The 27285-nt window shown below is 42.6% G+C and overlaps 1 protein-coding gene across 2 annotated transcripts in view; it reads right to left on the reverse strand.

The window, feature by feature from the left end:
• Nucleotides 1-27285, reverse strand: part of nckap1l (NCK associated protein 1 like) — a 75435-nt gene that overhangs the window by 41107 nt on the left and 7043 nt on the right. For both annotated transcript variants that reach the window (XM_079483291.1, XM_079483292.1), the window contains exons 2-18: nt 26768-26878; nt 26549-26641; nt 24026-24082; nt 23796-23938; nt 23611-23701; nt 23280-23417; nt 22606-22654; nt 12785-12941; nt 11851-11907; nt 11638-11734; nt 11383-11492; nt 10699-10831; nt 10523-10604; nt 9883-9941; nt 9548-9693; nt 8820-8952; nt 8547-8666 (exon numbers count right to left, since the gene is read on the reverse strand). In XM_079483291.1, coding sequence (XP_079339417.1) covers nt 8547-8666; nt 8820-8952; nt 9548-9693; nt 9883-9941; nt 10523-10604; nt 10699-10831; nt 11383-11492; nt 11638-11734; nt 11851-11907; nt 12785-12941; nt 22606-22654; nt 23280-23417; nt 23611-23701; nt 23796-23938; nt 24026-24082; nt 26549-26641; nt 26768-26878 — 1776 coding nt within the window. The remainder of the gene's footprint in view (nt 1-8546; nt 8667-8819; nt 8953-9547; nt 9694-9882; nt 9942-10522; nt 10605-10698; nt 10832-11382; nt 11493-11637; nt 11735-11850; nt 11908-12784; nt 12942-22605; nt 22655-23279; nt 23418-23610; nt 23702-23795; nt 23939-24025; nt 24083-26548; nt 26642-26767; nt 26879-27285) is intronic.

Below are 27285 nucleotides of genomic sequence, written 5' to 3' on the forward strand. Positions count from 1 at the left end.
GCGATTCGCATTCGAGGATTCAGCGTACCAATTTGCCGTCCTCCCATTCGGGCTGGCATTAGCTCCGCGCACATTCTCGAAGTGCGTGGACGCGGCGCTTTCCCCTCTCAGAGCGAGCGGAATGCGCATTCTCAATTATCTGGACGATTGGCTGATTTTAGCCCACTCTCGGAAGGCGCTAATCGGTCACACGCAGATGCTGCTTGGTCACTTGGCATCCCTGGGGCTGCGCGTGAACATGCAGAAGAGCAAACTCACGCCGAGTCAGTCTATAACGTATCTGGGGGTATGTTTCGACTCAGTGGAGATGCGCGCTCGTCTCTCCCTAGAGAGGACGGAGTCCATCTCTTCAGCTCTACATTTGCTCAGGCTGGGCCGGTCTGTTCCCCTGAGGGAGTTCCAGAGGCTTTTGGGTCTCATGGCATCGGCGTCGGCGGTCTGCCACCTAGGTCTTCTGCACATGCGACCGCTTCAGTTCTGGCTGAAGGCTCGGGTTCCATGGAGAGCATGGTCCTCGGGCCAGGCGCGAGTCCCGGTTACACGCCGCTGCCTCGACGCCCTGAGTCCATGGCGCGACCTGAGCATGTTCAGTCGGGGAGTTCCCCTGGGGCTGGTGACGAGACGCACAGTCGTTACGACGGATGCATCGTCCTCGGGATGGGGCGCGGTGTGCGAGGGCATGCTGGCATCCGGCCTTTGGTCACAGTCTCTGAGGAAATGGCACATAAATCGCTTGGAACTAAAGGCGGTGTCTCTAGCTCTTCATACTTTCCAGTCGAGGCTGGAGCAGAAACATGTTCTGATTCGCACCGACAACATGTCCGTGGTTTCGTACATAAATCGCCAGGGAGGGATCTGTTCCGGAGCTCTTTTCAAACAGGCGGCGGGTCTCCTACTGTGGGCGGATCGGCATATACTCTCTATCAGAGCAGCGCATATCCCCGGTCATCTGAACCGCGGAGCGGACATGCTTTCGAGGGAGGGTCTTCAGCACGGGGAATGGAGGCTTCATCCCGACACAGTCCTGTTAATTTGGGAACGCTTCGGGAAAGCGGAGGTGGATCTATTCGCGACAAGCGAGAACGCACACTGCCCGTTGTATTTCTCGCTGATCCACTCCCCTATGGGGAGCGACGCGCTGACGGGGCGTTGGCCGGCCGTTCGGCTTTACGCGTTTCCTCCGGTGAAGATTTTACCCCTAGTGCTGTGTCAGAGAGGAGACGGCGTCGGTGATTCTCGTCGCTCCGTTCTGGCCGAATCAACCATGGTTCCCGGACCTGAGGGAGTTGTTGACGGCACCGCAGTGGCGGATTCCCCTCAGGAGAGACCTGTTGTCCCAAGTGAACGGCACGATTTGGCACCCCAGCCCGGAATTGTGGAACCTTCATGCCTGGCCGCTTCGGGGATTCTAACTGCACTCCCTCAGCGTGTGCTGGATACTATTTCGGAGTCTCGCGCGCCGTCTACCAGACGTTTATACGCTCTTAAATGGGGGGTGTTTGCTAAATGGTGCAGCAGCAACAATATCGACCCGGCGTCTTGCCCCGTGTCTGATATTTTGTCTTTCCTGCAGCACAGGCTGGACAGCGGCGGCCTCCCGTCAACGCTGAAGGTTTACGTAGCGGCCATCGCCTCGTTTCGTTCCCCGGTTGATGGGCAATCGATTGGTAGGCACATGCTGGTGGTCAGATTCCTCAGAGGAGCGAGGAGACTTTTCCCCCCGCGAACCCCTTCGGTGCCACCTTGGGACTTAACACTGGTGTTGAAGGCTCTCTCTTCTCCCCCCTTTGAGCCTTTGGACGCGGCTTCGGTAAGAGAGCTCACTCTAAAAACCGTTCTCCTTCTCGCCCTTGCTTCGGCTAAGCGCATAGGGGATTTGCAAGCGCTCTCAGTCGGCGCTGATTTCATTCGTTTTGGGCCAGGCGACTGCAGCGTCACTCTCCGGCCAAAATCGGGTTATGTGCCAAAGTCCATGTCTACCCCTTTTAGAGCTCAGGTCATTTCCTTGCCCGCCTTGTCTTCCGAGTCGTCAGACTCACAGGATGCTGACGCTCAGAGAGCGGTATGCCCGGTAAGGGTATTGCGGGCTTACATAGATCGCACGGCCGGGTTTCGGCAGTCGGAGCAGCTCTTTATTTGTTTTGGTGGGGGTACTAAAGGCCGGGCTGTCTCAAAACAGAGGCTCTCTCACTGGGTAGTGGACGCTATTACCTTGGCGTACGAAAGCCAGGGTCAGAACTGCCCCTTCGGTATCAGAGCTCATTCGACTAGGGCTATCGCCTCTTCGTGGGCCTGGTCTAGGGGCACATCTATTCAGGACATATGCTGTGCAGCTGGCTGGTCTTCTCAGAATACTTTCGCCAGGTTCTACAGATTGGATGTGTCCTCGTTGGCTTCTCAAGTCCTCTCGGTGAGTGCTGATTAAGCTTATCTTCTACCTTGTAATGTATTGTGCTACACAGTTGTTGCCGCATTGCTGTTTACACTGTGCTTGGTGTACTTATGTTCGTTATTATATCGCCCGGGTTTCCGTGCTGGTTCTACTGCTGTGGTGTCTGCCCTGTTCAGCGCAGCCCGCTGCATTCGTTGGGTTTGGATATGCAAATTCGACAAAAGACCAATCTAGCAGTTCATTGGCGTGCTCAGTGATCTAGCAGCTCATAGGCCGGTTTCAGCCAATCAGCGGTTAACGCTTGGGGCAACCTCGCGAATGGTTGGTTTGTCTGCTCCGCATACTGTGTACGTGTTATCCCAGTTATCGGGCTGTTTTTGCTAGCTCTCACGGCGGGATTGTACTACCGTTCCATATGCGGTCTCCGCAATGTCGAAGTGACCGCTCTCGAAAGGGAACGTCTCGGTTACGTTCGTAACCTCGGTTCCCTGAGAAGCGGGAACGAGACATTGCGGAGAACGCCGTGTTCGCTGCTTATCTCTGGTCAAGCGTTCTATCGTAGATTCTGAGGTATTGTCGTCTCATGCACTTTATTTATACTGTCTAGATTCGTCAGTATTTGCATACTGTGCATGTCTTGCGACAATTGGCCAGTTTTTTAACTGGCGTTATCCTATAGGACTTCAGGAAAAGTGAAAAAGAGGAGGAGTTTCATATGCGGTCTCCGCAATGTCTCGTTCCCGCTTCTCAGGGAACCGAGGTTACGAAAGTAACCGAGACGTTCTCCTCCTGGTTTTGTCAAGCCTTCTGCCAACTCCTTGGGGTGTCAGTGAGTCTCCCATCGGGCTTCCATCCCAAGTCTAATGGTCAGACAGAGAGACCAATCTGAGATGCATGGCGGCCAACTGCCCCTCTTCTTGGTCCACTTATATCATGTGAGCGAAATATGCCCACAACAGCTTGCACAGCTCTGCCACAGGCAAGTCCCCCTTCGAATAAAAGTTCGGATACTGTCCCCCACTGTTCCTGGAACAAGAGGTCGAGGTTGGAGTTCCTTCTGTGCAGCTGTTCGCCCGTCGATGTCCCCGGACGTGGTTGCAAGTCCGCCGCAGACTACTCATATTCTCCCAGCAGTACCAGAGGCAGGCTAATCGCAGACCAGCAACCACCCTCCGCCCTGGACAACGCGTTTGGCTTTCTACTAGGAACCTTCCTCTCCGAGTCGAGTCCCGCAAACTGGCCCAACGCTACATAGGCCCCTTCAAAGTGGCAAGCAGAGTAAACCCTGTAACCTACCGTTTACACTTACCCAGATCTATAAAGATCAATTCCACCTTTCATGTTTCTCTGTTAAAACCTGTTGTTTTCTCCCTTTTGGCTCTGACAGGCAGACCTCCTTCCCCCCTCACATAATTGGAGGCCAGCCAGGAAGACCTTTTGTTTGACTCATCCCGATTGGAATTACTTTTGCATACTTTTTTCTGGTCACACTTGGTTTGGATTAGTAAATTTTTGCTGGATTTGTTTTTGGAACCTTATTTTATTAAAAAGAGTTATTCCCCCCCAAAGTCCTCTTCAGTGCGTCTCTCTCGGCTGGGTTCATCATTTCTCGATGAACATCAGAGTTCGAGCCCCGCTGCTGTCAGCATGAAAGGATAGTATCCAAATTACAATAAAGCCCTAAAAACGTCTAGATCCAGCAAACAATCATTAAGATATTAGAGAAAAAATTATAACTATGCAACCAGAAGTGAAACTCACTGAACAAAAAATTAACTACAGCGCCCCTAAGGAGAAATTGTCATGATTCCGCCATCATGTCATGTTTATTCTTGGTCTTAAAGCGGAGTCATGGCATAGCCTTAGGTTTAGTGTGAGAAAGACATGGCTTTGTTTTGATTCTGACTTGTCATGTGCCTTCTCGTGTCTCGTCAGTGTTTCCCACCCTTTTGTCTCGTTAGCCTTCCCATTAGTGTTTCATTACCTTCACCTGCCCCTTAGTAATTATCCTGTGTTTGTTCCCCTATTTAATGCCCTCTTGTCTATTGTCTTGGGCTCGTTCGTTGTACTGGTATGCTTTACTGTGTCATCCTTAAATGCCATGCCATGTCTTAGAGTAGTAGTGGTAGTGGTAGTGGTAGTGGTAGTGGTAGTGGTAGTGGTAGTGGTAGTGGTGGTAGTAGTAGTAGTAGTAGTAGTAGTTGTCAAGTGTGTAGTTAGTTCAGTTTATTGTGTACCCTGTTGTGTTACCCCCTCGTGGGTTTTTATTTTGTTCTTGTATGGTCTATTAAAGTCCTTGTTAAAGCCTTCATCCCCGTTTTGCTGCCTGCACTTGGGTTCTTCCACCACGTTCCTCATCCACGTTCACGACAGAAATTGCTTTTATTTTCATCTAAATCAACAACATGCATTCTAGACCCTATACCTACAAATCTACTGAAAGAGATGCACCCAGAAATTATAGATCCTCTTCTTAGCATTATTCACTCTCTGACATTAGGACATGTGCCTAAAGCATATAAGGTGGCTGTTATAAGGCCCCTTGTCAAAAAATCCCATCTCGACCCTGGAGAACTAGTTAACTACAGACCTATTTCAAATCTACCTTTCTTATCTAAAGTTCTGGAAAAAGTAGTCTCAACTCAAATATGCTCCTTCCTCCAAAGGAAAGAGATTAATGAAGACTTCCAGTCTGGATTTAGAGCACATCACAGTACAGAGACTGCTTTGATCAGAGTTAAAAATGATCTGCTTATGGCGTCTGACTGAGGTTGTATCTCCTTATTGGTGCTGCTAGAACTTAGTGCTGCATTCAACACCATTTACCAATGCACGCTCCTACATAGGCTCAAAAATCATGTTGCATTAAGGGAATTGCTTTGAAATGGCTTAGATCTTATTTAGATCTAAGCCATTTTCAATATGTAGCAATAAACAATGTGGTGTCATGCAAGTCCAGAATGGTGTACCCCAGGGCTCAGTCAATATGTTTTCTTGTACAGTTACTTTATAACAATGAAAATTGTACAAAGCACTATATAAATAAAGTTTTTCAAATTTTTCTAGAATACTATGGTATATAGTATACTTTTGTGCAAATACTATGCTATACCATCACTATGATATACTAGTATACTCATAGTAACTAATACAGATTATGTTACAAGTGTACGACTTTGTGGGTTTTTTATGTGGGTTAGGAGGAGGGGACTTGAAACAACCGGGCGAGACCGGCGAGGACTTGAAACAACCGGGTAAGACCGGCGGGGACTTGAAACAACCGGGTGAAACCGGCGGGGACTTGAAAGGTCTCGGGAGAGGGGTGTGTCAAAGGGGGTAAAAAGCTTGGTGGGGTGCCGACCGGAAAACCACCTGGGTGGCCGCCCAGAGAGCCGGCTAGGTAGTCGGCTGCGGCACAGGCTGGAAGGCTGCCTGCAGAAGGGCAGGTCTGGCCGCCTGCGGAAGGGCAGGACTGGACGCCTGCGGATGGGCAGGACTGGACGCCTGCGGATGGGCAGGACTGGACGCCTGCGGATGGGCAGGACTGGACGCCTGCGGATGGGCAGGACTGGACGCCTGCGGATGGGCAGGACTGGACGACTGGAAGAGCCAGCTAGGCTGGGTTACGTGCCTCCCTCTATTGCCTCTTCTGCCGAGCCAATTGCCTGCTAGTCAGCTGGAGAAAGGAGGTGAAGGACGGGGTAGGCTCCACATTGGAGGCCTCCGAAGAGGACCCCAGGACTCTCTCCTCCCACGCTTGCCCTGAAGACTGGCTGGTGGTGGAGTGGTAGTAGGGAACGAGGCTGGCGGCTTGGAGGTGGTCACGACCCTGAGCTTCAGGAAGAGACCCTCAGGGATGGGGCCCAAAGGAGAAGACAACCTCGGAAGGACGGAGACCCCGGGCTCCGGTCGGCTCATGGCGAACCGGAGTACGCCCTCGAAGTCAAGAGGTCTCAGCCTCCTCATCTCCGCTGGCAATAGGGGAACCCTGAGGCCGCTGTTGAACGCCACCGCCATCTCTTCTTCCACGAGGAGCACCTCCCTTGCGGCTTCCAGGAACCTGTACAGGTAGTCATCCAGGTCCAAGTTCCCCTGGCCAATGCTGCAGAGGGGACAATGCTGGTGAGACCTTGCAGCGAAAATCGCTGCCTGCTGGGCTCTTCTGGGCCGGTGCATTCTGTCACGGAATGGCTTGGTCAGAACCCAGATGCAGGCAGACGAAAGGTTAACGAAAAAACTTGTATTAAAAAAACACAATGGGGAAAACATGAACAAAACACTAGGACAGGTATAAAGGGGAGCAATACCTGTGAAGTAATTTCCAAATGTTGACAATAAACAGTAGGTCATTGAGTGTCCAAAATAAACATAGGTTAGACAATGCACCAACACTAAACAGAGGGAAACTGGGGCTAGATAAAGGGAGACACTAACGAGGAGTGATTACATGGGGAGAGTGGCGACAGGTGATAAGAATGAAAACCTAACGAGAGCAGGTGATAGGAATGGATCCCTAACGCGAAGATTAAGGGAGACAAGAGGGCTGAGAGACATAACAGGAAGACACCTGGCGCCAAATAACAGCAAAAGCTACGTGTCTCCACGTGTCTCCACGTGTCTGGTGAGCTAGAAAACTCAAGACAGGATGGACAGAGTCCTGACAGGGGGAATCAAAATTATGTAAAAAATCTTTTTCGCCAAATTGCACGCTTTTGTGGATTTCATTTAAATCTCATGTATACAATTCATGTATTAAAAAGATTAACTAAACATGTGACATTATAGTATAACTGTTGGATTTTTTGAATTGTCACCACCTTTCACCACACTAGGGACGGCCCTGAGTATGTAAATTCTTGCACTCAGCGGCATGCATATGCTGGCCTATATGGTCTTATGAATTTCCTGCTTTCTTGGGGAAAGTAAACTTAATTTACTGTATAACGCACAATGTGTAACTACACTGGTTCAGTGTCTCCGCCAAAGTAAAAGTCCAGTTAACTTGAACAAATGATGATACATAGTATACTTGTAGCATACTCCCTATTGTAGTCTGTATTATTTTGTGGAGTCTTTGAATAGTAAAATGTATTGGCTTTATTCAATAATAGCTATATTGTACATTACCATATTATTTTCATTAAACATTAAGTGGTTTTATTTTTGACTACATTCTGTTAAATTTCTTAATGTTTACTGCAGTTATTTGGTTACCAGTTTTGGGTTTAACTAGTTACTAAGTAATTTATTTACTTTCCCTGAAAAAAAGTAAAGGAAGGGATCACTCTTTTAAAATAAATTTTAATTTAAATACAGTTACTTCTGATGTAATTTAACTAAATACTGTGTAATACTGTCACGAATGCCAGTGAAGAATCCTCTGTCGGCCACCGGAGGTCTCACTCTCCTGAGCATAAGCTTTGGCAAAGAACTACATTTCCCAAAAAGCCACATGCTGGGACTGAGTACTGCACACCTGATCATCATCATCACCAGACTATTTAAACCCTACCTGCCCGTGCACACATGGCGAAGTCTTCTGTCACGTGGAGTCAGAGACGTTCGGATCCAAATGCAGGGTTTATTAACAGAATGGTCAAACAGGCAGAGATCAGGGCAGGCAGCAGAGAATCGTAGTCAATATAAAGTCCAAAGTAATACACGGAAAGGATAAATACAGGCAACGCTCAGAAATGTAGACTGGCTAAACAAGACTTCGCCATGTGTGCGTGGGCAGGTAGGGTTTAAATAGTCTGGTGATGATGATGATCAGGTGTGCAGTACTCAGTCCCAGCATGTGGCTTTTTGGGAAATGTAGTTCTTTGCCAAAGCTAAAGTCAGGAGAGTGAGACCTCCGGTGGCCTACAGAGGATTCTTCACTGGCATTCGTGACAAATACATACAATAGTGAAATACATTTCAAATGCACGCTTTAATGTAGGCTATCCTTCTAATGTATCTTCACATTTGTAATACTTTTCTCAATTAATAAGAATAAGTGATATGATATAAAATGTAATTTTGTTAGTTGGAGGGCAGTGAGGGCCCACATAAATATTTTTTAGGGGGCCACCGATTCTCCAGCTATGGACCTGGTTTTAGGAACAGGACAAAATACTGTCGCACTGATAAGACCAGTAACAATATAATGTACCTTCTCATTCAGGTTACACTGTTCAGCACAAATGTCCAACACAACAGTACATGTCTGCCTGGCGATCTCCTCCAGGAAGGTCACACATAGCTTCAAGGTTTGCTGTTCCATTTCTTCAGTCTTGCCGTCATTCACACACACATACAGACAAAGGTTTATTCATACAGCAGAACATGTTATTAGAAGTTTGGCACTGGTTTAATAAAGTTTTTGGGAGTGGCTAAACTGACTTATGGACATCACTGGGCCATACCACGGGCCCATTACACTGACCTCCTCTGGACACAGTGGGTGGAGACATTGACTGAAATGTGAACAGACCAGGGGGAAAGACATGAGGTATCGCTGCATGGAGACGTCCTCACAGCTCTGAGTGAACATCTTCTCAAATACACGTGCATGAAAACTGAAACACAATCAAAACATGACATGTTAGGCGTGTTTGAGATGTTTCATCTTGAGATGGTCCTCACTGCAGAACACGTGGTCAAGGGGGTTGAGGTTGGATCCAGATATAACCCCTCCCACTTCATATACTTGGCCGCAATTTGGAAAGTAAATAGCAATTTGTGCAATGTTGACCCTTATTAATTCTAAGTCTACATTGACAAGTCTAACCCTTAACCTAATCAAATCTGTTATTAAAACCTGTTATTAAATAAAGTTTGTTTTTCAGTCAAAAGAATAGCTTTAACTATGACTAAATGCAGAGATGGTTGAGCAACAATAGAAGTAAGTATGACGTTTCATGTGGCGAAAGTTTAGCAGGAATCTGTCGACCAATCAAAATGCATTTTGAGGAGCATGGATCTGGATCCAACCTCGCCCTCTAGATCTGGTCTTCTACAGTGAGGAACTACTGTTAAAAAGATCGACTCACTGTGTCATCCCTGATTCATGAACAGATTCATTATCCAACAACATACAAATCATTCTGTGACCAAATAATCTTCCTTTCATTTGTAATATGACGTACAATTTTACACATGGTAGTGACTCACCAGAGAATGGAGAGGTCAGCTGTTTCGAGCAGGAGTTCATTGGCATAGTCCATCATTCTTGTATGAAACTGGGCCATGTTCATGATCTTTGCAAGATCAGGGTAGTCTTTCAGTGCCAGAGGAGCTTTGCCAGTACTCGTATAAGCCTTAAAACATGTTAATGCTTGCAGTCACCTCCCAGAAATAATGTGCTGATTTCGATTGCTGTTCTTGAAGGGTACTTGCAGTAATGTTTCATTTAAAACAACTTGCTTAAAAATACACATAGGCTTTATATTATTTATCTTGGCTAAATATTGTGTCCAAAGATGATCATGTATGCAGAAGCGGTATACCTGCAGTCTTAACCAATCCAATCTAAATGGTTTTAGGTCAAATTCTCCACCTCCATCTACTGTTTTCAAAAGATCAGCAAAGAATACAAATGGAAACCAATTACATCAGTAAATGAAATGTTTTCATGTTTAGTTTATTAAATGTGGGTTTATCTATAGTTCATCTATACCAGTGGTTCCCAACCTCTTTTTTTGAAGCCCACCCACACAATATTTTTGAGATTAACTGTGTTAAGGAACAAGCCATGATTACAAGATGCACTAGAGTTAAAGCAAGAGAAAGATGGGGGACATAGAGAGAGATATTTTACTTGAGTTTTAAATTCCTAAACTAATGAAGTTATTGACAATAATTCAGACTTCAAAAATATATGTTGTAGCTATTCAGATCGTTTCTTGACCTCGAGATCCACTTTCCTGCCAAGATCAGCTAGTTCAGGTGTATTTGAGGAGGGTTAGACCTAAACCATAGGAAATGTTCTAAGGTGTTTCTTTGCCTCTGATGAAGAATTACAGTTTGATTTTGTCATAAAATTACATAGTTTTTACATCTATATTTAACAAGGCATCTGCCATTCCCCTATGAACTCTGCTGCCCCCTAAAGAAAACTCTGATGTACATGACAGAAACAGTCCTTACAGTTCTTGAGAGTCATTGCAGACAGAGTTGAGACAAATGATGACAGAAGGACTGATTCTTCCTCTGGACAGACATTCATACCCTGAAATGAGAACGAGATAAAAACATACAAGCCTTCTTTACATGTATTGTGTCGCTGGAAAGCAGGAGAGAGAATCTTAAATGTGTTTGAGTACCTGAATGGTGTCGTTCAACACTAGAGCATCAAACTGTGACAGGTACTGAAGATGATAGCGCTGGATAACATAGCTGTGATGGGACAGCAGTGACCGCAGCTTCTCCATGAAGTAGAGGAGCTCTGCCATCTGTCTGGAGAATAAATATATTCATTCTTTAGATTCTATTAAAATCCTGTAAATAATATGACATTACAATACTGTAAATAACCCAGAGTAAGCATGATATTAAGGATGATCACTGAAATTGTGTTAAAAATATGCATTTACTTTAATAGTGTTTATTTCAGTTAGGTTCCAGCGATGCACATTATATTGAGACCAATTGCAATAATACGATTTCTGTCAGCACCACTATCTACGTTGTGTCCAAAGCATTATTTCCTTTTAAATTAACTAGATTATTTTATGACATGCGCACGTTACTCTATCATATTTAGTTTAGTCAATAATAAATCTTGCAAAATGGCAGACGATGCAACTGTCCATACAGATGAACAGATTAAAACATATTAAAAATGGTGACAAAAAACCCCCATGTAGCCCACCTCAGGATCCCTAGAATCCCATGTCAGTGAGTCTGATCAGGGTTTGAGCTAAACTCTGCAGGACGCTGGCCCTACAGGACCAGATTTGAGGAACCCTGGACTAATACATGACTTTTCACCGTAAATTCTAACTTACGAGTCTGCATAATCCTCAGGCGTCTTGGTCTTGGTGATATTCTCAGCGTGACGCACAAGCCAAAGTACTTCATCACGGGAGAACGACAGAGCCATGAACACAAATAAAGCCTTCAGGAAACACAACACAATTGTATTCATCACAGTCATCAATTATCAGGCAATGACATTTGGATTAAAGTATTTTATACTCTCCAAGTTTCTTGACACTCCTAAATGGCAAAGAAAAAAAACGAAGTTATAGAATGCCAGAAACCTTGGGACCGAGCAGTGCTGGTTCATCCTCCAAAACCTTTGTAAGTTCTTTCAAGGCATTTCTCAGAAAGTTTCTTTTCTCTCTTCGAAATGTCCCACTGAAACAACACAATAAAAGGGTGTGCTTTTTAGATTCATCAGGGAGAGTATTTTTGGTATTGAAAGCTTGTAACCCTCTAAACTACTTTGAAACATTCACAATCAAGGTGCTTACCAGTTAGCAATAACAATCTCTTTGCATTCTTTGATGTCAGCAACCCGCTTGCTGTATCTAAGAGTATGAATGTGGAAATGTTTAAAATAATTGAGATGTTGTAGCATGCTTTATAAATGAGAAGAGAAGGCGGGGTATATATGCAATTATACTTTTTTAAAGATTTCAAATGTACAGGTGCATCTCAATTAATTACAATATCATGAAAAAGGTGTGAGTGAAATATTTCAAGCCTTTACTATTTGAAATGTTGATGATTACGGCTTACAGATAATGGAAACCCAAAATTCAGTGTCTCAGAAAATTAGAATATAACATCATATGAAAGGAAATTTAAAACAGAAATGTCAGGCTTCAGAAAAGTATGACACTTGCACAAATTTGGTCGATTATTAAATTGAACTGTTAAGTAGATTGTGTTGCCTGGCTGTCTAGCAACGTTTGTTTATACATAACATAAAATAACCGTTTGTTTTTTCCAAAGTTCTGTCGTGTTTAATGAAGTTAATTGAGTTGGTTGCTGCGATTTCAGTTTAACGTTTTCAAAACTTGTCACGTGATTTCCGGTAAGGGAACATAGGGAATGAAAGGTTTAGTGCACTGGAAGGATTTTGGGAATAAGACAGCACTTAAAATGATTGACTCCCTGGTCAGTGCCCTGATGACTGAACAAGGGAACTGATTGAGACACATTGGTGCGTTCCCAGCGAGTAGAACAGTTACGTGGTGTCATCTCGAAACAATAATCTACAAACTGAAATGACAATTTAAACATATAAAATATGAAAACAGAGTGCTACACACATTTCTACATACATTATACTTTAATAAAAAGGTTATCATTAAATTGAAGTAGCATAACTGTTATGAGTGGCCTCGAAGCGCTTAAATAACACATGCAGTATGCTGTTAGTGTATGATGTGCACGTGTCACCCTTTGAGAGAATCTAAGAAGTCCTCAGAGAGCTTGTGTATGTTCAGAACTTCCTCTCTGATCACTGTGATGTACAGGCCATTACGAAGAGCCATCTTCCATAAACTCTGAGAGCCAGGGTTTGTATTTAAACTACTGTGACATAGCAGGAATCCCACTGAGGATGGTAAGAAAAAAAAACATAACAGATGCAGAAATTTCCACTGTATGAACGACAACAGCAAATATTGCAAATTACTTGGCCTGTCAAACAAATAATTACGATTAATCACATCCAGAATTAAAGCTTGTGTTTACATAATACACTATATGTACTGTACATTCTCATACATGTATTTGGACCCCTGCTTAAATGCAGCACGATTAAGCAACTGATACGGAGCAGAGAAAGGTTTCTAGCAGTTAAGCCGCAGGGAAAACAAACACCCTGTAACGAAAAGAACAACTAGCAGTAAAGCTGGCAGGGTCCCTAGTCCGGTGTGGTCAGAGGTTCATCCTGAAGATAAGCCCACTTATGTACCATTCTGTGACCGGCGAACGTACACGAGAATGCAACATAATGCCTAATGACGACTACGGGTGGTGTTCGGATCTCGTGGTGTGTTATCCTAGTCTGCCCGGGTTTCTCCGAGAAGACATTTCGGAACTGACTGACTTTTCTGGACGGGGGACAGCTGTTGCCCCGTCTGGACCACCGGTGGTTCAGCCGCGGCGAATGTCGCCATCTGGGTCTGGGAGGCGATCCACTTCTTTAAGAGGTTTATGTGGTACAGCTGTTCCTCCCGTCATCGTCCCGGCTGGCGGATGCGGTAGTTGACCGGCCCCACCTTTTCCAGCATGGTGTAAGGTCCCTTCCATGAGGCTAAGAATTTCAACGTGGTTGTTGGGATCAAGACCAACACTCAGTTGCCTGGCTGGAACTTGGGTTTGGGTGGGGTAGTCATACCATCATTGCTGGGCGCGCTGGGCCTCGATGAGGTGTTCCTTTACCATGGGCATTACTCGGTCTATTCAGGTCCGCATTTGCTGGATGTGTTCTATCACGTTGTGGTGTGGTGCTGGCTGTTGTTGCCAGGCGTCCCGGGAGACATCCAGGAGCCTGCGGGGTTGCTGGCCATGGGGGGTCCGGTGGAACCAGGCTTCATGGGCATCGGCTCGTCCATGGGAGTAGAGGCTCCTGGTCTATGTACTGGAGGTCCTAACCCTCCGGGGGTCGCCATACCGGGTTTACCCTCTCTGGGGTGGTGCTATATCTCTCTCTCCTGCCTCCCAGGCTGCCGTTGCTTCAGGTAATTCCAGCGCCTCGATGACTTTGTGGATGGTACTGGGGCACCGCATACTGACTGACGTGCTATACCGTCGGGTTAGGGATCGTAGTAGTCGGTCGACCACTACTAGTTTGGCTACCTGGAGTGGTGAAGGTTCCCCAGTTAGCAGCCAGAGATGTCCCAGCCGAGTCAGTTGGTCGGCCTGGGCTCTCACCGGTACCTGTTCATCATAGGCCCATTGCTGGAACTGTTTAGCGGCACTGATTGGAGACAACCCTATCCGGGCTAGGATCTCCCGCTTTAGGGAATCATAGTTCTCACTGGCCGGGGGTTGTAGGGTGAAATAGGCCCGCTAGGCTTCGCCGGTCAGGAGGGGGCCAGGATTCTAGCCCACTCGGCTTTGTCCCACATCTCCCACGTGGCCACGACCTCAAAATAATGGAGGTATCGTCACTCGTCCGTTCCTGAATAAACAACAATTTCTCAAAAAAAAAGAAATGCACTATAAGTACTCGGATGGTGCACTCATTTGACCAAAAATATCAAGTGTGGAACTCTGGACACTTCACATACCTACTTAACGTTCACAGTTTTGCTTATGTGGCAGAAGAGAGGCGGAGCCATCAGACGCTGCTCGAGCATAGTCCTGATCCTGCATAGTGATTATGCTTCAATTTAATGCTGACCGAAGTCAAGCTTAGCAAAGATTAAAGTTACATTAATTGTACTATGTACAAATTGATTTTCATTGAGATACATTGAGATTTATGTAATTTGCCCTAGTCTGGGAAACCGCACACACTTCCGGTTAGTTTTCCATTTGGGATGATACTAATCTTCTTAAATGTATACACTGTAAAGTGCATAGTAGGCCTATGTCATTTGGGACACAGCTTGGTCTGGTAACTTGTGCCGCTTTCTTTGGCCAAGGCTCACCCAAGTGTCCATATGACTGACAGGTAAAGCAACCAATCTCGTTTCATTTTGTGAAATCGTACTCAACTTTTACATAAAGTTGTCTGTGTCATTGATCACGTGTCATTGATTGTGTAGTTTGCGCTCACCGTGGTGCTGAACTTCAGACGAGGTTCACAAATGGCTACTACGCAAAAGGCGGCAAAAACGGACCTTCATTTCAGCCCTCTTGGAGAAAAGAACTTGGTTTTGTTTTTCAAAAGATCGTGCCGTATGCACTTTATGTTTAGAAAATGTTGTATGCCGTACATCCAGCGTTAAGCGCCATTTTGAAACAAAACACAAACAATCCTTTAAAGATGAGGCAGATAAGGCAGAGTACATCAGACGCGCTGTCTCCAGTTATGAGAAAACAAACCGGTAGTCTTCGTGTTTTTACTAGACTGAAAAATAATGCTTCTGAAGCAAGTTACCGACTTGCTCATTGCACAGCAAAACACGGAAAGCCATTCACTGACGGGGAGTACATTAAGGATGCTTTCCTCTCTAGCGCAGAGGTCTTGTTTGATGGGTTACCTAACAAAGAGACTATTATATCGAGAATCAAAGATATTCCCATGTCAGTCAGAACTCTTCAGAGACGCATAGAAAATGGCAGAAAGTGTCAATGAGCAGCAAACAGCTGGGCTGAAGGATGCAACGGTGTTTAGCGGTGAAGCATGCGTGAAACTTAAGGTGACGCACTACACTCCCAAGATAACAGAGCTCAGCAAAGGAAAACAGGACCAGGGCTCACACTCAGATGTACTGTATTAATAAATACCACTGTTTAATCTTGCATTAGCCTACAGGACCATGTTGGTATTCCTTGGCATAACACTGAAAAGCAGCATTAAAATAGTAGATACCAGGCTACTATTTGTTTTCCAAACTCTTGCTGCTCTGCCCCTCTAATACAACACGGAATCAGGTTGTTGTATCACTTAACTTGCACTTCTTTCATATTAGTGTATTTTATTCATAGAATACATTGTTAATTATCACAGTCGTTGCTAACCTCTCCTGGTTATTTACTTGAAAATCTTAAACCAAAAAACTCAGCGCCGTTAGCATAGCACAAGCGTGCTAGCGGGCTTTCTGTTTACACTGCTAAATATCATCTCGCCTTCTAGCTGTCTTGTGTGCTAACGGTTTCTCTCTAAAGCGTATATACTAAGATTCATCGAGCAACCTTGGTAAGTTGGAATTACTCTTCAAACCCGGTGAGTTATGGCTTCTTCTCTTATTATTGTCACTTGCACCTCATGTCATATGTTTAGCTAAGCCTTCTCTGTCAGCGGCGAGGGCTTTACATGCGATAAATGCAGGGAAATAGCTAGGCTGACAGAGAAGATCACAGTATTAGAGTCTCGCATCCAATTTTTATCTGAGGATAGTAAGAATGTAAGGAGCTTAGAAAACACTTTGGATGCGAGCAATATTAGCGCGCACAGTTCGGTTCCGGTTGAACAACCCCCGCAGCTGGGAAACTTTGTGACTGTGAGACGGTGTAGTCGCAGGTCAAAACATCACTCAACCGTTCCGACTACAGTCTCGAACAGGTTTGCCCCGCTCAGCGACGCACCGACTGAGAAACCTGCTGAAAGTGCCCTAGTTATCGGTGATTCTATTGTTCGGAACGTTAACATAGAGGCACCAGCCACCATAGTCAAATGTTTACCGGGAGCCAGAGCGCCTGACATCAAGTCAAATTTAAATGTGCTGGCTAAGGCTAATCGTAAATTCAGTAAGATTGTTATTCACGTCGGCACAAATGATGTTCGACTCCGTCAATCGGAGATCACTAGAGATAATATTAAAGAGGTATGTGAGCTCGCAAGCACGATGTCAGAAACTGTAATATTCTCTGGCCCCCTCCCCACTTATCGTGGTGATGAGATACATAGCAGAGTATCATCACTAAATGGCTGGTTGTCTGAGTGGTGCCTGCAGAATGATATTGTTTTTATAAATAACTGGAAAAGTTTTGAGGGCAGACCTGACCTGTTGAAAAGAGATGGTCTCCACCCCTCCTGGGCTGGAGCTTCTCTACTCTCTAGAAATATGGCACATAGTCTTAATGCTAAAACTTGACTCACTGGGGCCCAGGTCAGGGAGCAGACAGAATGGCTTAACCAACGGTCTGCTTGCCGTCTCACGTTGCAGAACACACTAAATACACAACATGTGATAATACTTTCTCCCAAACATCATAAAATAGAGACTGTGTCTGTCCCCCGGATTAGTAAACATAAAATAAAGCGTAAACCTCTCAAAGGTAATTTAGTTAACGTTAAACTAACTAAACATGAACATAATACAAATAATCAACTGTTTCGACTCGGCTTGCTAAATATTAGATCTCTCTCGAATAAAGCACTTTTTATTAACGATATGATAACAGATCATAAAATAGACATGCTCTGTCTGACAGAAACATGGCTAAAGCCAGATGATTATATTGCGTTAAATGAGTCTGTCCCCCAAGATTATTATTATAAACACGAGCCTCGCCTAAAAGGCAGAGGGGTAGGTGTTGCTGCACTTTACCGTAACTCTTTTAGCATTTCTCAGAAGTCTAATCCTAAATACAATTCTTTTGAAGTCATGGTACTTGATGCATCAATACCTAATACTAAGGACAAAACATCTTTAAAATTTATTCTGGCTATTGTATATAGGCCTCCAGGGCACCACACAGATTTTATTAAAGAATTTGGTGGGTTCTTATCAGAACTAGTACTGTCTGCAGACAGAGTCCTTGTTGCTGGTGACTTTAACATTCATGTAGATAATGATACAGATGCTTTAGGAATGGCTTTTAAAGACACTCTTAACTCCATGGGCGTTAGTCAACATGTGTCAGGACCTACTCACCTTCGTAATCATACTTTAGATTTAATTTTGTCTTACGGTATAAACGTGGTCGATGTTAAAATCCTTCAGCAGAGCGAAGACATCTCAGATCATTATCTGGTATCATGCTTGCTTCAATACCCAATGGTGGCAAATCAAACTCCAAGTTACAAATATTGTAGAACAATAACTTCGACTACAAAAGGTGCGTTTCTTGATAATCTGCCTGAATTGTCTCAAATCTCTAGTATGAGTAATAACGTTGAAGATCTTGACTTTACCATTGAAAATATTAATGCCACCTTCTCGGAAACGCTAGACATAGTTGCTCCCTTGCGCTTAAAGAAGATTAAAAATGACAGACCGACACCGTGGAAAAATGAACACACTCAGGCTCTAAAGAAAGCGGCACGAAAAATGGAGCGCAACTTTAAGAAGACTAAATTAGAGGTATTTCGTACTGCCTGGAAGGATAGTACAAAAAAATACAGGAAAGCCCTAAAAACGTCTCGATCCGCCTACATTTCATCATTAATAGAAGAAAACCAAAATAACCCTAGGTTTTTATTTGATACAGTGGCTAAATTAACCAAAAATAAATCGTCAGCGACTTCTGATGCTGTATACCAGCATAGCAGTGATGATTTTATGAACTATTTCACAAATAAAATCCAAGATATTCGGGAGAAAATTATAACTATGCAACCAGATGCGAAACCCGCTGAACATATGACTAACTACAGCGCCTCAAAGGAGAAATTATGTTTATTTTCTACTATAGATCACGATGAACTATCGAAAATCATTAGATCATCTAAATCGACTACATGCATGCTAGACCCTATACCTACAAATCTTCTGAAAGAGATGCTCCCAGAAATTATAGATCCTCTACTTAGCATTATTAACTCATCTCTGACATTAGGTCATGTGCCTAAAGCATATAAGGTGGCTGTTATAAGGCCCCTTGTCGAAAAACCCCATCTGGACCCTGGAGAACTAGTTAACTATAGACCTATTTCGAATCTACCTTTCTTATCTAAAGTTCTGGAAAAAGTAGTCTCAATTCAAATATGCTCCTTCCTCCAAAGGAATGAGATTAATGAAGATTTCCAGTCTGGATTTAGAGCACATCACAGTACAGAGACTGCTCTGATCAGAGTAACAAATGATCTGCTTATGGCGTCCGACCGAGGTTGTATCTCCTTATTGGTGCTGCTAGATCTTAGTGCTGCATTCGACACCATTGACCACAGCACGCTCCTACATAGACTCGAAAATGATGTCGGTATTAAGGAAATAGCTTTGAAATGGCTTAGATCTTATTTATGCGACCGTTTCCAATATGTAAGAATAAACAATGAGGTATCACGCAAGTCCAGTACGGTGTACCACAGGGCTCAGTACTAGGGCCTATGCTCTTCGCATTATACATGTTACCCCTAGGAGATATAATAAAGCGACACGGAATAAGCTTTCACTGCTATGCTGATGATACGCAACTTTATATTTCCTCGAAGCCTCACGAAACACAGCAATTGCATCGAATAGTGGAATGCATAGTCGATATAAAAAAGTGGATGAGTAGCAATTTTTTATTACTGAACTCGGACAAAACTGAGGTGTTACTTATCGGACCGAAAACCGCCCTACGTAACAACCAAGAATACTGCTTAACTATTGATGGATGTTCCATAAAACCCTCATCTTCAGCTAAGAATATTGGCTTTATATTCAATAGTACTCTGTCATTTGAGAACCAGGTCGCCAACACCTGTAAGATTGCGTTTTTCCATCTTAAAAATATATCTAAACTACGTCATATGCTGTCATCATCAGATGCGGAGAAGCTTATACATGCCTTTATGACATCAAGACTAGATTACTGTAATGCACTATTAGGTGGTTGCCCTGCAGGCCTATTACAAAAACTCCAACTGGTCCAAAATGCGGCAGCTCGAGTTCTTACTGTCAGAACCCGGCCTAGAACTCGGGTCTCTGGTGTGATCGCTAGGCGGTAATACCACTGAGCCACCAGCAAACAGGGGTAGGATCTAATAGAAACACAGGAACTGAGGTCTCAAGTAAGAAGGTTTAATAAATAAAAGATGACAAAAATCCAACAAAGGTTCTTCTCCAAATGAGGTATTAAAAGGAAATCAAAACCTCCACGAGGGGAGAAAAAAAACTAAAGACAGATGCAAAGAACTTCTCTAAATCACTTAAACAATTCTTATACTCAGGGCACCAGGCAGACATCTCATACAAAGACCAAGTAACAAAGTATAACAAAGACAGAACTTAAATACACAGGGGGAAACAAGGTGCAGGTGAAGATGATTACACAAACGAGAGACAACAGGTGAGTGACATGACCTCTAGTGGCAGAACTAAGGAAACAGCAGTCCCAAATGCTGACACTTACACGTACAAAAAAATATAAGCATATTAGCCCGGTTCTGTCAACCTTGCACTGGTTACCTATAAAGCATCGCATAAATTTTAAAATCTTGCTTATTACCTATAAAGCCTTGCATGGTTTAGCTCCTCACTACTTGAGAGAACTTCTTACGTCTTATAGTCCATCACGTGCACTACGCTCTCAGGTGTCCGGTCAGTTGGTAATACCTAGAATTTCAAAATCAAGTGCAGGCGGCAGATCCTTTTCTTATCTAGCGCCTAAACTTTGGAACAGTCTTCCCTGCAATATCCGGGAGGCAGACACACACTGTCAGTTTAAATCTAGACTAAAGACGCATCTTTTTAATCTTGCATACACTACACTATCATAATATATATATTTCAAAGATCTAGGCTGCACTAGTTAGATCAACCGGAACCAGGGACACTTCCAATAACAACTGATGCATTTGTTGCATCAAAGAGTGCAGAACAGTACTCTACTCTCAGCCAGTCTTGTCTCATTGTTCCAAGGTTACAAGAGCGGAGCGGGCAGGGCGCAATCCATTCCTAGACCTGACAAATGCTGGACGAAGGAAGTGACGTCCCTACAAAACTTCAGCCACTATTAGATTATTAATGATAATTTTAAATCAAATTTTTTTTTATTTTTGCCTTGTTGTGCGCGCACTGTTGAGCTTGTGCAGAGGCTGCAGTTTTTGCCAGAGGGGAACTGGAATCCCCTGGTTAGGCCTTGTCTCCCTCTGAGGGTTTTTTTCTCCTCCAATGGAGTTTTGGGTTCCTCGCCACCGTTTGCATTCTGTTTTGCACTGTTTTGCCTGGCCGGGGTGGCTGCTAGAATTTGGTAGTCTAATTTAATTAACACTGCATATAGGAATTTATTGTGTGTCTGATATTTGACCTGTGTTTTGAATTCCATAACCTTTTATGTTTTGCTTATAGTCATTTTTTTCTTGTACAGCTGCTTTGTAACAATGAAAATTGTAAAATGCGCTATATAAATAAAGCTGACTTGACTTGACTTGACTCTGCTTTTTGTTTTTTAAAAAAGTTTTATATACATATGTAACAATTTCAGTTATTAAAGAAATATGTGCAAATACGTGTTTTAAAAATAAAGATGGCAACTATAACACATGTGAAAAAGCAGCATTAGAACTGGATTCCAATACTATTTGTGTTTTATACCCTTGCTGTCTTCCTTTTAAAAGGAGCAAAATGTTTTGTATAAACAGTTTACATTTTTTAAGGAAATCTGTGTTATTTTGTTTTATTGAAAAATAAAGATTCTAAATCTTTATTTTTCAGTTTTATAGCCATATAGTATAAGTATACGAATTGTGTCAATCTAAAAAAATATGATTGTGGTACAATTACATGTAATACGTTGATGTTAAAATGGCACAGTGTGGTTGCCATGAAAAAAATAAATGGCACAGCACTTCAAAAAGGTTGCCGACCCCTGTTATAAAGGATGTAGAGACTTGGGAGATCTTGTCAAAGGAATAAAGAAACTGACATATAAAGAAAAAGTGTTTGTCTATTAGAATTTATTGTTAGATAATGCATTTGCAAAGATGTTTTTCATTTGTAAAGGCTAACCACAACCTATAAACAGACTTTCAAAGCCACGCAGTTCAATATGAACACATTTGTTCCTAATCTTATACCTAATAAAAAGCTAAAAACGCCTCCGTTACTCTCTCTTGTCTTGTCACACTGATAATTGCAAATAACATTACTTGAATCACGTAATACGGATATATTTTCCATTTAAATCAGCGTTGTGTGGTTTGAACCAGTGGACCCGATCGCTCAACATTTCTATTGTTAAAAAAATTCAAAATATTAAATGTTTAGCCACTAACGTCGTGTGTTTGATTGGTCACCACAATGGCTCTGTAAACAGTTACTCCCGCCTTCTTGCATTTAATTGGTCAATGGCAACCTTATTTTGACATTGAAGTCCACTACCGAGGAAAAAAGTCTGCAGCACCAATAAACAGGCTTCAGGCATTTATTTCACCAATTCAATTACACGCCACAGAAAAAATTGTCGGGCTGTGTGAGAAAAGGGATGTGTGGCGTAAGAGTGTGAGAAAACAGTCAATTGAGCGTGAGAGTTGGCAGCCCTGCATATATTATGTAAACACAAACCTTTATTCTAGATGTGAATCAATTATTGAAGCTCGCCAAAGCGTTGTCCACATCAGAAACAAATGCTATTGGATTGATGCATTTCTTTATTCAAAGCAGACAAGGCTTTTCTGCCGTGGAAAGACAAAACACAGTAAACGTCCAGGGTCAATCACTGATACTCACTGAGGATCCAGCGTTCCATCACCTCCATGGATAAATACTCACACGCCATCTATAAACAATGAAAGCCATTTTGAGTACCCAGAGAGCCAGTGATACTGAATTAAATTTCACAGACGACAAAATATGTTCGGTATGATTTAAAAACCCTTGTCTTTATCACACAAATGATAATATAGCGATTGCAGGCTTCAACACATTGCCGTCTTCATGGGAGTTCTTAAAAAGTCTAACATTTACGTTAGTAGCAAATGTCATATTAATCGTTTTAAGATGAACACAGAAGCTGTGATTATGAAACTTTAAAAGGTCATGGCAAATTTACATGCAGACCAACTGCTTATGATTTAATTTCAGTGAAGGACAATGTTTATGTTTAATTTACGTATGTCTCTTGTCTCTTTGAGCAGCTGGAAGTATTACACACAGTAGTAACACATTAATTACATGCATTTCACTACAGCAGTAGGCATACTGGCACAAGAACCTTTTTATTGCAGAGAGACCTCTACTTGGTAGCTTGTCTGTCTTGATGTATCATTTTAGTCTAGTCGAATAAAACATTAGGTATTCAGGTTTTCAGTTGAAAGCGTGCCCCAGTCTTATCAATAAGGTAAAAGAATCTGAGATGAGCAGTTTATTTCAGTTCATTTCCCTCTATTCAGAAGAGTACGTACGGTTTCACAGCATACAGGGTTAAGCATGGCTGCAGGAGAAGCCAGCAGTGACAAAAGTTGAGCACTACGGCACTGTTCAGCAGACAGATTCCTCCGCGGATACACCAGATGCAGTGACAGAAGAGCCTCTGTCACAGACTGACCAGCAAACAGAAACAATGATGGGTTTAGTGCAATACCAATGGATTGGGCTCACAGTCACTTATTGAATGACCTATTTTAGAACTTATGTATGTGGATGCAACAAATGAAGAAAGTAAGGAATAATCATTTGTTTGACACACCCAGATAATGCCAACATTCACAAACACATGTGTTACACAAATCTGACCTTGGTGTGGGGACCAAACTCCTCTGAAAGTTTTCTCCAGGGATTATCGTACTCTAAGAACATCTGTCCGAGTCGAGGGTATGCAGGGTCACTGCACAGTTACACACATACCCAACGTTAACCTTCTTAAATGAAAAATGTTTCACCACAATTTAGATTTTTCAGACAGAATGTGGCCACATTACCTGTTTCCATTGGACATCTCGTAAGCACAGTTGTACATTCCCACAATGGCTTTTTTGTCATCGATGCGGGACAACATGTATATGACCGATGCGTAGGTGATGATAAGATCCAGGTAGTTCTTGGTGAGGTCAAAATTGACAGTCTGAAATGATTTGTGAAGAATGATTTATGTGTTTAAAATGTCTCTGCACATTTTCTTTCCTATCTTGTCTTGAATCATTTTACTTACTATGTTGAAAAAGCACTGGCAGGCATCTATTGTGTTGAGCAATTCATAAACATGATCCTAGGAAACGTGACAGAAACACACGGAGAATAAATATGAAGTACACATTAGCTTGTTTGGTCAGATGTTCAGCATGTCACATGATGTCCACAAATCCGATCTGTGATAATTATGGCTTGCACCACTTCAACATAGACTGATCTGACCTCATCGCCACACGCCACGCAACGATGGATAGATAAAGATACAGTTCCAGTCAGAAATGTTTCTAATAATCTTTAAAAAAAAACATTCTGCCTTGGATGCTTGTGGATTAAGTTATAAAATCCCTGTTTTATTCTGCACGTTCGTTGTGCGCCTCATGCGGTTCATGAAGGAGAAAATGCCAGTATTGACTAAAAACGGAGGACAACGTGGCTGGTAAACCTGAATCTGCGGTCGATAGGAGAAAGGTCATATGACTTTCTAAAACCCTTGATGAAGTTTAATTTACTTAAACAAACCTTACTTGTCATAAACACTAGCTGCTGTCTAAAAATCTCACATAAAAGCTACAAACTGCCATAATTTTGGGGTCAAAATTATATTCCCCTGTGTTTCTCTTGTCTCTTGTCTGATCGTTTTGGTTACAGATATCTATACTAGACGCACCCAACATTGGTATATTGTACACTTCAGGTTGTTAAAATGCTTGCTTTGTATACAAATGGACTTTTCACAAAAGAGCCGCATAACTCTGCAATCCCGGAACCTATTTGTAGGCTGCTGGTGTCTTTTGGGGCAAACTGAGTAAATCAATGAGGTCCGAGGGTCATGGAACTCTAGAACCTGATCCAGGACCCTGTGACGAGACATATACGCCAAATTTGGGTCGATCGGACCTTTCTGTACCAGTGTCCAACACTAGCTTATGATAACGAATATGTGGGTTATTGGATATGTTATGTAGGGTTGGAAAAAATAACATGAATGTATTGCAGTGTCACAACCCCTACTTAATTCTCAAAAGGCACCATTTGCCCTTCTAAAGATCACAGATAGTGTGATCAACCGCCAGAGATGTTTGTTTTTAATGTGGGTCTAGTACAGCGGGGTTAAATGTGGTCTGCTGATTGGTCAGTTTGCATGTATCATGTTAGGTTTAGTCACATGGTCAAGGAAATAATGGCAGCTTCTGCCTGGAAGCTTCTTTCAAAGAGTTCTAGCTCTTTTCTTCTGACTCTTCTTCAATACTTTCTCTCTTATTTATCCTATTTTCTATGCTCTCAGGTAATATAACATACATTTTGAAACTGTTAGTTGTATCATTTACAATTTTATGCAATTACTTTGTAACCATTTTACATGTTACATCAATTTCAATTTACAAATCTGCAGACTAGTGTTGGTTTAATGTTAATATATAAACTCTCCATTTTGCAATACAATATAGTCATGTTATAGCAAAGCTCTCCAGCATAATATTTATAATCACTATAATCAGCTTTAATTGCTGCGCTAATTTCCATCGTTAGTATAAACAGCAGAATGGTGGAGTTTTCTACCATTTTGCTGTTAACGTTTCTTCAGTAAATTGATGAACTGTAGTTAACAAAAGGTTAAAAAATGCTATAGTATCTAGGAATTGTCCTGCAGTGTACTGTAGTAAATACTAGGCTATAGTATACTGCAGTAATTTATGAGTAAAAACATACCACTATTGTACAGTATAAAAAATAAAAAACACAGAAAACTAATTTAGGTAAACAAAAAATTATAAAACTGTCAGTTCTGGTGCTTGCTTCTGTTTGGTTGAGCTGAGTTCTGAACGGTTATAAAATAACCCCATTTATAACTGCTGACTGCATTACATAGCCTAAATATCACAATGTTTACTTTATTTTATGAAACCTTGCTACGCATATAGAATAACTGTTTTATAAAAGCAATAAGGCCGCGAAGCAGTGGGTTACAAGTGCCTTTTATAACAGCTTAGGGGGTCATAACGCGTTTAGCTGTTATAAAATGCACTCTAACCCACTGCTTCGCGGGGCTTATTGCTTTATTATATGGCCCCAATTGATCCATGTATATGTCAAATTAATTAATTTGTCAGTTACCTGCCTATTAATGTGATGAACTGCACTTGCATATTGTTTAATGATGACAACAGATTTCATTTACAATTGTGCTACAGATGTACTCCCGTAGCTCCTGTAGCTGTTTCTGCAATGCGAACACACACTGCAGAACTATCTAGCAAATTATTAAAAGCTGAAAGGTTAGTGGCGAACCGTAAACTGTGCACATCAGATGTGGCCAGGTGAAATCTTTGAATATGTATGATGGAAAACATTAGATTGTTATCTAAAGGAATATCATACGGAATAGTCAGTAGAATATTAAATCAAAGAGGTCTTTTTAGAGAGAGAGAGATTTAAGCTAGAAAAGGATGCAGTGCAGATTGAATGTTGCAGCACACAAGACTGAGTCACAGGCACGTTTTTGCCTGTACAGGACATTAGTAATTGTAATATGTTTTCTCACCCTGAACTCCATGACATCTATGAAAGACTCATAGAAACTCTGAAGGCTCTCCAATACGGCTGACTTCTGTTTCTGAATGCTGCTTAGATGATGCTAAAGAAACATTTGGCAAAGGAATGAGAAATATTATTCAGCATTCAAATGTCAAAGCTTCACTTTATGACAGCTACTGGAAGTCTGCAATGAACAATGAATATTTGTTTTGCTATGAACACTCACATTGGCTCCTCTGATGTCGATATTGGGAAACTTTCTGTTGATGTATTTGACTCCCGACTCCATGGTCTTGTCAGCAAGGGGGTGGGGTCTTCGCTTCGGTTCCGTACAAATCTGTATCAAATTAAGAGATATTGACTCAACAATCTTACACAATGTAGGTCTATATCGTGTATAAATAATAATTAAATTGAAATATTGTCAATGTAAGTGAGGGTGTGTAGTAGCATCATCCATGATTTATAGCCTCATAATTGCTTGCAATACATGTGCTATTCTTGAAAGAAAAGTGTTAGACCCAATTTACACTGCCCTTGCCACCATGCCAGAGGGCATTGGAACTTCCGGTGGACTCCGGTTCTCTCTTTGGCTGCGGCTGAACCGGTTTGTTTGTATTACTGCACTTGCACTCTCTTTAACATTAGTGTATTTGATTCGTAGCATACATTGTTACTCATCACTGTCGTTGCTAACTTATCCTGATATCTCGATAACCCTGTCCTGATTATTTACTTGAAGAT

Source organism: Barbatula barbatula, assembly GCF_947034865.1.
Source record: "Barbatula barbatula genome assembly, chromosome: 20".
Taxonomy (NCBI): Eukaryota; Metazoa; Chordata; class Actinopteri; order Cypriniformes; family Nemacheilidae; genus Barbatula; species Barbatula barbatula.